This window comes from Aquarana catesbeiana, linkage group LG11 (genome assembly GCF_042186555.1).
Source record: "Aquarana catesbeiana isolate 2022-GZ linkage group LG11, ASM4218655v1, whole genome shotgun sequence".
Taxonomy (NCBI): domain Eukaryota; kingdom Metazoa; phylum Chordata; class Amphibia; order Anura; family Ranidae; genus Aquarana; species Aquarana catesbeiana.
This window is the reverse complement of record NC_133334.1, coordinates 211,864,939-211,879,826: the sequence shown is the minus strand read 5'-3', so window position 1 is coordinate 211,879,826 and position 14,888 is coordinate 211,864,939. Positions and strand designations below refer to the sequence as shown.

General features: G+C 41.3%; 2 protein-coding genes across 10 annotated transcripts in view; one reads left to right on the top strand and one right to left on the bottom strand.

Moving 5' to 3' along the window:
• The window catches only part of EFEMP2 (EGF containing fibulin extracellular matrix protein 2), a 69,773-nt gene extending 63,612 nt beyond the window's left edge, over positions 1-6,161 (top strand). For both annotated transcript variants that reach the window (XM_073605261.1, XM_073605260.1), the window contains exons 10-11: positions 2,960-3,155; positions 4,618-6,161. In XM_073605261.1, coding sequence (XP_073461362.1) covers positions 2,960-3,155; positions 4,618-4,779 — 358 coding nt within the window. In that variant the 3' untranslated portion in view covers positions 4,780-6,161. The remainder of the gene's footprint in view (positions 1-2,959; positions 3,156-4,617) is intronic.
• A 3,221-nt stretch (positions 6,162-9,382) lies between these two features.
• MUS81 (MUS81 structure-specific endonuclease subunit) overlaps positions 9,383-14,888 on the bottom strand; it is a 293,609-nt gene continuing 288,103 nt past the window's right edge. For all 8 annotated transcript variants that reach the window (XM_073605255.1, XM_073605253.1, XM_073605252.1 and 5 more), the window contains one exon: positions 9,383-10,638. In XM_073605255.1, coding sequence (XP_073461356.1) covers positions 10,572-10,638 — 67 coding nt within the window. In that variant the 3' untranslated portion in view covers positions 9,383-10,571. The remainder of the gene's footprint in view (positions 10,639-14,888) is intronic.

Below are 14,888 nucleotides of genomic sequence, written 5' to 3'. Positions count from 1 at the left end.
CGATTGATGGATTGAACAGTGCTCTGTGAGATGTTCATAGCTTGGGGTATTTTTTTTAAATCTAACCCTTTAAACTGATCCCTGACCTGTCTGGTGTGTTCTTTGGCATCCATGATGCTGTTTGTTCACCAAGGTTCTCTAACAAACCTCTGAGGGGTTGTCTCTAAGCTCTGGGTAGCCAAAAACATGAACCCCACCAGCTTCCAGCTTCCTTTGATTCGTGGTTAGGGATAGAATCAGCTCGTGGAGCAGAGCTTCCCAGGGGTTAGAGATGTACATTTGCAGACGGTAAAGCTGTCTGTACATGTGAAAAACGTTACCAAATTTGTAATCCTACTGGCAGCATATTCAAGCAAATCATGATTAGTGGAAAAGTTGTGCGCTCACATCAGCAAATTAGACCCAAGACATATATTGAATCACAATTGGCTGATAAATGACTTGTTTATTGGGCAACCTTAACCCTTCATGCCAACGTAACGTAACGGCTTGAAGGGGTTGCATCTGGGTGATGCCTGTAATGCTACCGTTTTTTTTAGAGCCGACGGTCGGCTTTCTTGTGATAACAACCGATGCGGCTAAGAAGCCGCTTGGCTGTTGTTACAAGCAGCATGAGGGGACGTCACCCCCCCACCTGCCACCTTCGACGGCTCGCCAGGGCTTTCCTGTCCCACCGGGAGGCCCGAGCTACCAGCCGGCACATCTGCCGGCTGACCAGAGACCTGAACGAAGCCGGAATCGCCTTTGATCGTGTTGTGGATCTAGTAACCTGGAAGCAATGTCATGACATTACCTCCAGTTTACAGAAGACTTAAAGGCACCAAATTTAAAAAAATGACAGTAATCAAAACTGCCAAACTTGGCATTTTGAATGCTTTTAAATGCAAAGAAGGGATTTGGGGTCATATAGATGTCGCCATTCGCGCAATTTTAAAGCATGACATATTAGGTATCTAGTTACTCGGCGTAACATCATCTTTCACATTATACAAAAAATTGGGCTAACTTTACTGTTTTATTTTTATTTTTTTGATTCATGAAAGTGTATTTCTTCCAAGAAAATTACATTTGAAAGACCGCTGCGCAAATACAGTGTGACATAAAATTTTGCAACGATCGCCATTTTATTCTCTAGGGTCTCTGCTAATATATATATATATATATATATATATGATGTTTGGTGGTTCTAAGTACTTTTTAGCAACAAACACGGGTTTTAACTTGTAAGCAACAAATGTCAGAAAAAGGCTTAGGCATAAAGGGGTTAAACAATACAACTCCCTATGTGATGGCCAAATTTTAAAATGACCAACTGTGCTTCAGATTTTGTATTAATTTCTGCATATGTTGCCTGCTTAATATCAAACTAGTGGGTAAAATTGCAATTCCTGCCCCTTAACCTGTACTGAGAAAATTATAGATTGAGAAATAAGAAAAAAATAAAAATGCTAGTTCCCTGGTAGTGTTTGATTTCACTACTTTAAGTCCAGGATCTAGAACAAACACGCAGCCTGCAAAGTCAGAGTTAAAGAGGAGCTCCAGGCTCTCCCCAAAAGATTAAAAGTCAGCAGCTACAAATACTGTAGCTGCTGACTTTTAATATAAGGACACATACCTGTCCAGGGATCCAGCGATGATCTCACCCGAGCCGATTCTTTAATCGGCTTCAAGTGCAGGTGCCAGCATCTCGAGTAAGGGAAACAGAAAATGAAGCCTTGCGGCTACACAGCCAGTTTCCTACTGCACATGCGCGAGCAGCGCTGCGCCTTGTGAATGGTCGTGTCGTTTTCTGGGACCTGTGATGTGTCCCAGAAGTCTGCGGGGGAAGGAGGGGGGCTGAATCTGACCGAAAATGGGAACCTGTAAAAACCAGGTACCCCCTCTCCCCTTCCCCCCCAAAAAACATGTCAAATGTGGCAGTGCAAGGGGTGGGGGGGGTTGCAAACAAGCGGGACTTCCCCTTTTGGGTGAAGTTACGCTTTAAGTCAGAGCTCCTCATCTGAATACTTGTTAGAGGTCTATTAGTTTAACGTGACAGCCAGGTAACTAGCATTTTCATAAGAAACTGGCAAAGGCAGCCTACATATTTGTATCATAACAGGCATTACAGCAGCTGTGCCATATAGAATACAAAGTTTGTGTAATACGTTTTGTGTACATACTTTATTGTACTCTGCTGTCTGACTCTGCATTGTAAAAAGACCAAGCAAAAAAATGAAAAGAGCATACAGGCAGAGCTTCCTTCTCTAACACCATATACTGGCCACTTTGTCACTCATCTTTGATTTATAGATGCCTTGGTCTAAACTGGGGTTTTTCAACCAGGGTTCCTCCAGAGATTGCTGGGGGTTCCTTGAGCAATGAGCAATTACTGCCTCTCAGATATGTTCCCACTGACACCATTGATCTTTTTAGCTATCTGCTAGGGGGCAATTCCTTCCAATGACCACAAGTGTAAGGAACATTCTACCATCACACTAATGTATCATGAGTTGTAAATATAGTCATTTTTAACAGGGGTTCCCTGAGACCGGAAAGATATTTTAAGGGTTCCTCTATGTTGAAAAGGTTGAGAAAGGCTGGTCTAAACTGTAAACCCTTGCATCTTTGTTCCTTTGTAACTTGGTATATTTGACTGCAGACCTATCAGGAAAGATCCTAGTGATTGCCAGATGTGGAAAATGTGGTAAGCCTTAAGTCTGGTACACACTACTGGGTACTAACAGCTCAGGTTGGAGCCTCTGTTCTAACAATAAAATGTTAGTGCAGCGATCTCCCCTGCTAAGCTATTGTGTTCTGACAGAGGGGGGCGGCCCCCCGCCAGAACGCTCAATGTCGGCCCGTTTCTATTCAACCAGCTGGTGTCGCCTGATATTTGGCCCGCGTGTACTAGGCATCAGGAAGACAACAGCTTGATCAAATAAGGCATTGCTTTGTAAAATTATGCTTTCTGTTGCAGCCGATGTATGTGCCCAAGCAGTAACCCCCTGTGCCGTGATGAACCTGGTTCCGTGGTATATAGGTACATGAGCATCATGTCAGACCGCAGTGTGCCCTCAGATATATTCCAGATCCAAGCCACCAGTGTCTACCCTCGGGCTTACAACACCTTCCAGATACGATCAGGAAATGAGCAGGGAGATTTCTACATCAGGGTAAGTGACGTGCCAAAAATTGCTTTTCTGTATGAGATTTTATAGATTTTCAACCATACGTGAGCATTAGGAATTTGAAACATGTTTTCTATGTCATTTTTCTCTTTAAATAAATCATTTAACAGTTTCCTTTAAAGTGGTTGTAAACCTCAGACATACATTTGAACAAAGTATATCCCTCTATTGTGTGTACCTGTCTCAATTAAAATCACTAAGTGTCTGTCTGCTGCTTTATTCCTCGGCTATCAGCATGCATCACTTCTGGCAATTTTTCCAACACCAAAAGAAAAATGGTGACAGGGGAGGGACCTCCAGCAGATTGACAGCCCCAGCTCAGTTTTTGTGTGAAGGGGGGGTGTCCCCTTCCCTCCAATCAGCTCTCAGAGCTCTCCTCAACTTCAGCTCTCAGCCCCCTTTTTTCTGTACTCTCAGGCTGGGTTCACACTAGTGCGAAATCCGCATCCAATTTGCATGACAGGATGTAGGGCCGGTTCACACACCTCCGGGGCGGCCGCGGATCTCTGTTTCAGGTCTGAATTCAGGCAAAAATGTGAGCCTGATTTGTCCCTGAAATGGAGAACATGGACGCGCCGGACCCCTGCTGTGAGCCGCATGCGAAGACAGTGTGACCCCAGCCTTAGACAAGCTTATGAATTCAGCACTTTGAATGGCTGAAGAGAAGACTGCAAGATAAAAAAAAAAAACTTATGTAGGATAATTCAATGGGTATATGTAGGGTTTACAACCACTTTAATTACACAGAGTTATCTCACTAATTTAAAGGTTTGACATTTTATCTGGAGGTGCCTGCATTGTGGTGACGCAGGTATACTTTTATTTCACCACAGGTTCTCCATAAGCCCAACTGACATACCAAAAGAGCTAGTACATAGAAATCCACAATACCTACAACGTTCCATTCCAGTTTACTAATACTAATATGGGTGCAATGGCAACAAAGGGACTATGTCACATAGAATATGTATCAGGCTTACGAGTTTTGAATGGGGCAGATGAAGAAAAACTAAAGCAAAGTATAGTTATCCTTAAAACTGCAGCACAAGTTATTCTGGATTTAGGAGATCAGCAAATGTGTATATGAACAGCTCAACCGCTTTAGGAGCCAACACGAAATCATTTATAAATAGGAATTATGCATCATCTGTCTGGCAGTACACTGTGCAAATGCGTGTAAAACTGGCCATACATTATATAAGCTCTTTATTCAACTTCCTTTAGATTTACCATCAACTATGTAGTGCAAGGGCCTGCCTGATTGAATGCAAATTGAAAGTGTTTAGGTTTGATCTCGTATTATATGGTTTTGGTAAATCTAAAGGAAAATTGTACAATGTATGTCCAGCCTAAGTCATAAGAGTAGCTGTTTAGAATTACAAAGCTTTGGGCAGGTATTGCAGTAGCAGAAAATGTCTCTCACACTTCTCTTGTTTTTCTCCTCCAGCAAATAAACAATATTAGTGCGATGCTTGTACTGGCACGTCCTATCACCGGCCCCCAGGAGTATGTTCTGGACCTGGAAATGCTGACCACCAACTCCCTGCTGAGCTATCGCTCCAGTTCTGTACTCAGACTCACTATATTCGTTGGGGCACATTCCTTCTAGAGAAAGTCACTGCATTATCTTTTGGGCTATAAAAGTTTTCTCTTGGTTAAATATATTTGTTCAATGATATTTTATTTGTTGTCAATTAAAACAGATTGTTTTGAAAAGGGATGTCTTTCAGTGCAAAGAAATGGAAGATATTGGTACTACAAAAGGATGACCAAATCCTTGTCAGTGAGGTCTTGGGTTTAAAAAAATAAACTTACAGAATATCCAGAACTGGGCTTAGAAGGCTCTGACTTCAGTGTAAATCAGTGTGATTATGTAACAGCATAGTATCAGCTATAAACTTGGACTTAATATGGTTTCTGCTAATATTAGTCGCCTGATTACATTGCAAATCAGGGACAGCCAGATTATGCTGGGTTTGTATCGGTTGTATAGGGAAATGCCTTACAGGACTCCAAGGTGTTGCTCAATTTCCAGGCAAAATGCTGTAGGTACAACATACTGGGGGCTCATAATTATGAGCAACAATTAGCTTTGTTAAATACATAGAATGTTTAAGTGTGTTGTTCATGGATAAAGGTCAATGTTGTTTTGCCCTGTTTTCCAGCAAAAAAAAAAAATAAGAGAATGAGAGAATTAAGATTACTTGATGTACAGTGAGTTGACCACATGCCACTATTTCCCAAACCAGCCCTTGGAGACAAGGCACTGCAAGTTTGTAGTTAAAAAAATGGACACAGGTGCATTAATATGCCCTTTTTTTTATATCCTCTCTAAACATTTCACCCAAAATTCTGAAAAGAGCACTGGAAGATGTCCAGAGGACTGGAGATGAGAAAATCCACCACATGCAATGCACTAGACACCAAAATATATTGACTCATGCATATAAGCATAATCACTGATTTAAAAGGGATGTCATGATGTGAGGGGCGGACTCAAATGGGATGACATTTCTTGACCACAGTTATTCCACAGTTAAGTTTCAGTGGCGTTCACCAAATAAATAGGCAAAAACTTTATGAACCAGTCAAGTTTTTGAACTTTGTTAGACATTACTATGAATATCATAGGATGCCTCGTATGTGGCCATCTCTATTTTAGGTGTATTTTTTCTTTAAATGTATGTTGACATATTTACAAAGGCTAAAGTACAAAGACCATAACTCAAGGGATCAAATCCTAAAACGTCATTGTAAATGTGATATCAATTTGTCTTGTTAGTCACATTCAAAGCAACTTAAACATCAAAGTGAGGGAAAAGGTGCCCAATGTACATCCTCTCTACTGAGTGTGATATACTAACTGTGTAAGATTATATCATTATTGTTCAGCCTCTGTTTCCCTGTCCTTGTAAATTTCTCCTCTTTGTACAAGTTTTTTTTCTGTATTACTAAATATTACTGTTCATCAATAAAGAGAAGTAAATGATGGCTAAATTATCATTGCCTTTTTATTATCAGTCCATTAATAAGGTAACACAAGACCCCTCTAGTATGTTCTGGGACTGTCTTCGGTCTCTTTCCAATTGGACATAGTAATATCAGGTGTAATAAGAAGTTACAAAGAGACAAATCACCTCAAATGGTTGCTCAATATTCAGAGACAGCACCGCTATGCCAGAAAATTAAACATGGATGGTTTGGCAAGCCGCATTAAAGCCTGGTACACACGGTAAGTTTTTTTCCCTTCAGCCCAAAATTGAGGCGCTCTTGAAGAGGTTGCTGTACTAACTATGCAATTTTAGTACAGCGATCTCCTCGCTGAGCTATTGTGTTCTGACAGGGGGAACGCACCCCCAGCCAGAACCCACTGGTCAGCACTTGCAGCAATTGTCAGTGGGTCCTAGGTTATTCGTAGAATAAAAGATCCTGCTCCTCTGAACCATGGGTGAAATACACTCCTCTATATGGGAGAACTAAAGGACTCTGCCTATATCACAGGTGGACACTATTAAGAGGTAATGGCGGGGGGGGGGGGGGGGTGCTCCATCCCAAGGGATCTGGTATTTTCTCATCTGTCAAAAAGGACCTGTACACACGGGCCGAATGTCGGCCGGTATCTACTGTACCAGCTGATTTCAGCTAGTGTGTACAGGGCTGAATTCTACAGGGGCTTGCATGTTCCCTGTTACGATACTATAACACTTAGGCTCTTCCAGATTTTCACATTACCTCAGAACTCAGTTTCAATGCAACTATAGAATTAGCAACTTTGAACATCACACTGCAAAGATTCCATTACTATGGTGACTGGCCTAGGAGTGCCACAATGAATGCTGCTTAAAGCGCAAGTAAACCCATCCATAAAACAGTTTCATTTCTGTGACGTGCCGGAAATGTAACACTGCCATTGGTTGTGCTCTCAACCAAACTGTCAAACCATCCAATGGCTTGTGTCATAACTGATCACATGTGAAGCATCATGGCAGTTGTAGATTAAACAGAGGCAAAGATGGCAGCTTCCTTGACTGCAAACGATAGGGGGGGTTTACTTACACTTTAACTGTGTCAGTGTTTTGTAGAGCACTATGACTTTAAATGTCCAATGTGTTTTAAGCTCAGCTTCTGCATTTCAATCTCCTTAGTCCCCATCCACTTAAACAGGGAGTAAACACAGGTTTTCCACATTAAAGTTCTTTGGATTATTTAAAAAAACCATTGGGTTGTTTTACTCAAAGTCCTATAATCTGTAAAAGCTGTTGTGTGTACGCAACTGCTCAGTGAGAAGTGCATGTGTGCAGAATATTAATATTAATTTAATTTAATTTCTTTATTATAATTACTACAGCCAAAAGAATATTTCACATACAACAATCCAAAAAGTAGCACTGTGATACTACATAACAAAAATAACTCAAAAAACAAAGCAAAAAAACACCTAGTTCCAAGTTAAGATGAAGACACCAATTTTTAAACATGAAATAACAGCCTCTTGTGTCCAGAATCAACATCTCAATATGGTGAAACCCAAACACTCCTCCAAACTCCACACCAGTGTTTCAATGCTCCACCGCTCCCAAACAGGCAGGAACTCACCACAAATATTTTATTAATCTTATTACAGATTGGCAAATTGCGCTTTATACCTTAATGTTGCGCTCAGACTAATTTGTCCAGTCCCCCAGTTTCAAGCCTTTCATTGTGCTGTAAACTCTACAATGATGGTTATGCAAAAAGCAAGAAAAGATTCCAATAGTGTAATCCCGTAAAAAAAACATACTACTTTAATAAAAGATTAAATAAAAGATTAAAACTACTCACAAGGCTAAAACACAATACTTGCAAAACAGTCCACATCTGCACCAGTGGCCAATCATAATGTGCATAGACCAGGAAGCACGCACCCGCAGTGATGGTTTCTCACCCTACTCGAAACTTATAATTTCACTTGCTACACATACATTTTGATCCCACAGCCCGAGCGCAGAGTAGGGGTGGCTAAGATTAAATTTTGAAAATTTGTGTTCCGAGCTGCACTCACTAACCATCCGAATACCAGGTGTCAAAATAATCTATATACACATAATAAGAAGTCAACACAAATCAATTTCAACCGCAATACATATACTAAAAGGTGAAAAATACATTTAGATTCCAGCGATATAAATTTCTTTAGCATGCATTTACTTAATAAGAAACAACAAATATCCCAACAAGATGAAAAGCAACAAATGGCCCAATTAAATAGAATATGACACCATCCACCGGTGAAGTTAATAAACTTAGAGACGGCTACCTTGTGCCCTCCATCACCAGTAAAAAATGGTCTCTGACCAGATAGTATTGATCCCTTTAAAAGAGATCAAATGAGCACATAGATAACAAGCTTCTAGACATCCACCAGTATTCACAACAAAACTACCCACTTGTACACTTCCGTGACTCCAAAGGTCAGCATCATCATTTATAGGAAGGAACACAGGCTGCACATAGTGTTAAACCACTATAACATTTTTATTTAAAATAAGACAGGTACTTACAGAGGTAGATAAACGGCAGATAAAAACGCATCGCCACCATCGACCAGACAGGCGTGATGATGTCACCGGTCAAGCCCCACCCAATGCGATTTTGCCATCAAAAAGCATTTTCAGGGAACAGGAGAAATTTACTGGACTTTCCCCAAAGCTATATATACTATGTTTTTCAGGTTTAGTATATGTATTGCTATTGAAATTGATTTGTGTTGATGTGCATTTATTATAGGCGTGTGATTGTGTGTGTGTGTATATATATATATATTTATATAGCTGTTTTTTGCTGAAGAGACATGTCTCTTCTGCAATAAAACAACCATACTTGCCTGTTCCCAATCTTCTAATGAATGTACATTGAGATGCACATGTGCACATCAAAATACATTTTCAGCACAGTATTAGTGTGCTGAGATATGATGCTTAAATATACTGTAGGAAAAGGAAAGGTTTCATCTAATTTTCTGTGCATACATGACTTCTTTCACATACATACATTGTGAACTATTTGGAGTGCTTTCATAAAATGTAACTTTTGAATCTTACAATAGACCAATAAAGTCTAAACATAATGTAAGTGCTTGTATATGGTTGAAGATCAATTCTTTATTTTTACTTTATTTTCATTGATGCTGGAACATTTTTGGTAGCATTGCAATAAAAGTTATGAGACAAATGTTTTCTACAAAATTAATTTTATTATTATTCATTTATCAAACTCAGATAATGCATATTTTGTACAAAATACATGATTCCAAGTAATAGGTTTTAAAAAACACAAAGCCTGCATTGAACACAAAAGGGGAGATTAATTTTGTTTTCAATATTTGATGAGGTAGTCCATGTCCAACAAACATTGCCTTGGTAGCTGGTCACTGGAAGACATTTTGGAATTGGAGTCCAAAGCAAAAAAGGCATTGATGAATCACAGTAGAAAAGGTTTCCATTTACAGTCATTTGGGAGTCAGGAAAAAATTTGTTGAAATGTTCTGCACAACATGACATGTTTAAAGATCACAGCACATTATTATTCTTTCCTTCAGGCTTAAAGGCATAGTTCACATTTGCCAACAAAAACTGCCTATGCAGGTAAGGGGCACAAGTAGATAAAAAAACAAAAAACAGCTTTGTTTAAAGTTGAAGAATTACCCTGCTTTTGGTGTATGGTGGTCATTTTCATACCTCCCGAACCCTGACGGAAAATCTCTCAAAGATTGCATCATCCTGCCCTGCCTTATTACTAGGAGATTACTATGAGACTCCCACATTTATTGTTCAACTTCACCATCACAGGAACAAGCTCTTTCTTGGATTCAAACCCCCTCACATGTGCTCTCTCCCTCCTGACACAGAAGCTCTGAGCTCAGTGTTTGTGAGCTCGCTCCTGTGATGGTAGAGGTGATTAGTAAGAGCTTGGAATATCTTAGCCATGTACTAGCAACAAGGCAGGATGGGATGATGCGATCTCTGGGGGTTTTTTAGTCAAGCTTCACGAGATACGTAAATGGCCTACACCTAGAGCAAGGGCTTAGTCTGAGCTGTACAGTTTCATTTATCTACAGGCACCTCCTATGTGCAAAGGGAGTTTTTGGTAAAGGCAAACTATGCTTTTAATTTACATATGCTAAATAGTAAATGCGATTACATGTGTGACAACATATTCTTTCACACAATTGCAGAATTACACAGTTTGTAACAGAAATAGCAGACCCACTACATTATTTTATTTGATAACTATTATGGATAATAAACATTTGACCTCTTTCCTTGCAAGAAAATATGGATACCGCTCTGTTATCTCTAATTACTCTGTGAAGGCATCCTGTAATGTGATACAGTGAACGTGGTGTTGTTCCATTAGGGTACATCAGGACAATGCTTCCTTAGTGCAGTAAAGTTGGGCAATAGTTCTGCTCAGAACGGGTCCAAGGTTTCTGCAGGAAGATTAAAAAGGTATCTGTAATCAATGACTACCAAGCTGCGGCAGAATTACAGGCTAAACCTTACTAGATGATATTTATGTTAAAGGAGGTTTTCACTTTCAACAAGGTGCATGAAAAACTATGTGAAATTTAGTTTATTGAAATGCTTGCCATGTCAGATTAAAGATCAGAGAACAGTTGACATGAATCGACCAAAAAGTGTTGCCAATAATAAAATCAGCATTAGAAAGAATTGTGGCCTTAAACCTCACTCTGAAAAATCCCATTAACTGCATTGGGATTCCTGATGCTTAACGATACCATTTAAGTATACCTCACCTTGGTGGAAGAGAAGATATAATGTGGTGGGAAGAAATAGGGAAAAACTTGAACAATGAAGTTTAATCCAGTGTTACAGAGACAGTAAATATCTAAGGTAAAACAAAGTAGAATGACTGAAGGCTACGGAAGAAAGGAAAGGAAAGGAAAGGAAAGGGAAAAGGGAAAGGGAAAAAGGAAAAGGAAAGGAAAAGGAAAGATTACATCTAGGAGAGAAAAAATATCATTGGTTGCAGTTAATTAGAAGACACAGAAGAACATTTTTCAATTTAGACACAAGAAGAGTTGAGAATGTTTGCAATCCAAGCACATGATTTTATTGGTCAATCTATTTGGAGAGCAGGCTTTGAAAAGAAAGCTGTCATAAGAGAAACACTAAGACAGCCACTGAACTTTTTGAAAAATTATAGCTGCCTGACTGATCAAAACCTCAGATTTGCTCATCTGGGTTGGGCCACTGGATATTGAACCAAGTGGGTCAGAATAAAGGTCTCTGCTGATGAGATTTGAGCTTGTGTCAACATGCAGATTGCTTTTTAGTGTATTCTGCTTTCATTTGAGGTCAGTTTGAGATGTTTCAGAGATCGTTTAGTTTGTTCACAAGTGCATTTGACCTTCTAAGCTGCATGGACCTGCTTTAGGCTGCCTTTAAATTTCCATCTATCGACCTTTACAGACAGGTAGCTAGCATCTTTATAATTAGATAAGCAATGCATGCTCTATTGCATGATTTGCTTATGATTTATAAGAATATACTGTATTTATCGGCGTATAACACGCACTTTTTTTTAAAATCAGGGGAAAATTGTGGGTGTGTGTTATACGCCGATTTACGCTGATGGTGAGCGGAGCGGAGCGATCGCGCCGAGATACACATAGCAGAGTGTACTCGGCTCTGCTCACAGTCCCGCCATTGGACCTGTGTTATGTTCCTCATAGGGCGGGACTGGGCGTGACTGTGAGCAGAGCCGAGAAGAGCCGAGTACACTCGGCTATGTGTATCTTGGCTCCGCCCAGTCCCTGCAATCTCGGCGGCGCTCGCTCTGCTCCGCCGAGTCCCTGCGATCTCCGTGGCGCCATATTTAAATCTTAACAAGGCTGCAATGGACACTAGGGAAGGCTGCACTGGGGTAAGGCTACACTGGGGCAAGGCTGCACTGGGGCAAGGCTGCACTGACAAGGCTGCACTGACAAGGCTGCACTGACAAGGCTGCACTGACAAGGCTGCACTGGGGCAAGGCTGCACTGGGGCAAGGCTGCACTGGGGCAAGGCTGCACTGACAAGGCTTCAATGACACTGACAAGGCTTCAATGACACTGACAAGGCTTCAATGACACTGACAAGGCTGCAGATGGACACTGATAAGGCTGCATTGATGGGCATTTAAATGTAAGTTTTTTTCCTTAAACTTTCCTCCTAAAAGTTTTTTTCCTTAAAATTCCCTCCTAAACTTGGGGTACGTGTTATACGCCGATAAGTACGGTGTATATATATATATATATATATATATATATATATATATATATATATATATATACATACATACATATACATATATACACAGTGGGGAAAATATTTATTTGATCCCCTCCCCTGCAGAAGTCCACTTACAAAGAAATGAAGGGTCTATAATTGTTATCATAGGTGTATTTTAAATGACAGAGACAGAATATCAACCAAAAATCCAGGAAAAAACACATAATACAAATGTTATAAATTGAGTTGCAGTTCAGTGATAAAAATAAGTATTTGATCCCCTACCAACCAATATTTCCGGCTCCCACGGATTGGCTACAGCATGTGCTCATGTAGTACACAGAATAGTACTGTCAATTTAATAAGGTGCTCCTAACGACAACAAATGTGTATACAAGACACCTGTCCACAGAATCTCTCTTCTATTCAAACCTCACCATCATAGGCAAGACCAAAGAGCTGTCAAAGGATGTCAGGGACAAGATTGTAGACCTGCACAAGGCTGGAATGGGTTACAAGACCATCAGCAAGAAGCTTGGTGAGAAGGAGACAACTATTGGAGCGATTATTCGCAAATCAAAGAAATACAAAATAACCATCTGGTCTGGAGCTCCATGCGAGATTTTGCCTCATGAGGCAAGGATGATCATGAGAAAAGTGAGGGATCAGCCCAGAACTACATGGCAGGAGCTTGTGAATGATCTCAAGACAGTTGGGACCATAGTCACCAAACAAACCATTGGTAACACAATACGCTGCCATAGATTGAAATTCTGCAGCGCCCGCAAGGTCCCCCTCCTCAAGAAGGCACATGTACAGGCCTGTCTGAAGCTTGCCAATGAACATCTAACTGATTCAGAGAAGGATTGGGAGATAGAGCTGTGGTCAGATGAGACCACAATTGAGATCTTGTCATTAACTGGATTCGCTGTGTTTGGAGGTGAAAACATTATGCTTTGGGGCTGTTTCTCTGCTAAAGGTACAGGCTGACTTTGCCGTATTGAGGGGCCAATAGACGGGGCCATGTATTGTAAAATCATGGATAAGAACTTTCTTCCCTCAGCCAGAACACTGAAGATGGGTTGTGGATGGGTCTTCCACCATGACTATGGCCCAAAACATACCGCCAAGGCAACAAAGGAGTGGTTTAAGAAGAAGCACATTAAGGTCATAGAGTGGCCTAGCCAGTCTCCAGACCTTAACCACGTCAATGCAGGGCACTTATACACCTTCCTGCCCAGACCAATTTTCAGCTTTCAGTGCTGTCGCAGTTTGAATGACAATTGTGCGGTCATACAACACTGTACCCAAACTAAATTTTTATCATTTTGTTCCCACAAATAGAGCTTTCTTTTGGTGGTATTTGATCACCTCTGCGGTTTTTATTTTTTGCTAAACAAATAAAAAAAGACTGAAAATTTTGAAAAAAATAAAAGTTTTGCTTTTGTTTCTGTTAAAAAATGTTGTAAATAAGTAAGTTTTCTCTTTCACTGATGGGCACTGATAAGATGGCACCGATGAGGTGGCACCAATGAGCGGGCACTGACAATGGGCACTGGTAGGCGGCACTGATATGCAGCACTGATGGGCATTGATAGGCGGCTTTGATGGGCACTCATGGGTGGCACTGATAGGCGACACTGATGGGCACTAAAAGGCTGCAAAGATGGGTTCTTATGGGTGGCACTGCTGGGCACTGATAGGTGGCACTGCTGGGCACTGATACGCGGCACTGATAGGCATCCCTGGTGGCACTGGCAGTGGTAGGCATTGTGAGTGGGCACTGATTGGCAGCTGCCTAGGCATTGATTGGCAGCTGCCTGGGCACAGATTAGTATTTCCCTGGGGGTCTAGGGGGCATACCTGGTGGTCCAGTGTGGATGGCCATCCTGGTGGTCCTGGGCGGCTTCCGTGGTGGTCCTGGGTGGGATCCGAGGGGGGGCTGTGCTGATAAACAATCAGCACAGATCCCCCCCCGTCAGGAGAGCAGCCGATCGGCTCTCCTCTACTCGCGTCTGTCAGCCGCGAGTGAGAAAAAGCCGATCACGGCTCTTCCTATTTACATCGTGATCAGCTGTGATTGGACACGGCTGATCACGTGGTAAAGAGTCTCCGCCAGAGACTCTTTACCTAGATCAGAGTTGCGGTGTGTCAGACTGACACCCCGCAACAACGATCGCTGCGATGCGCCCCCGGGGGTGCGCAGTGGCTTAATATCCTGAGGACGTCATATGACGCCCAGTCAGGGTATTGAAACCACTTTGCAGCCGTCATTTTGCTATATGGCGGGCGGCAAGTGGTTAATCCAATAGAAAATGTATGGAGGAAGCTGAAACTCTGAGTTGCCAAGTGACAGCCAAGAAACCTTAAAGTGGATGTAAACCCAATGTCATCCTTTCTAAACTACTGCCATAGGGGTTATCTATAAGGATATATATGCCTCCTG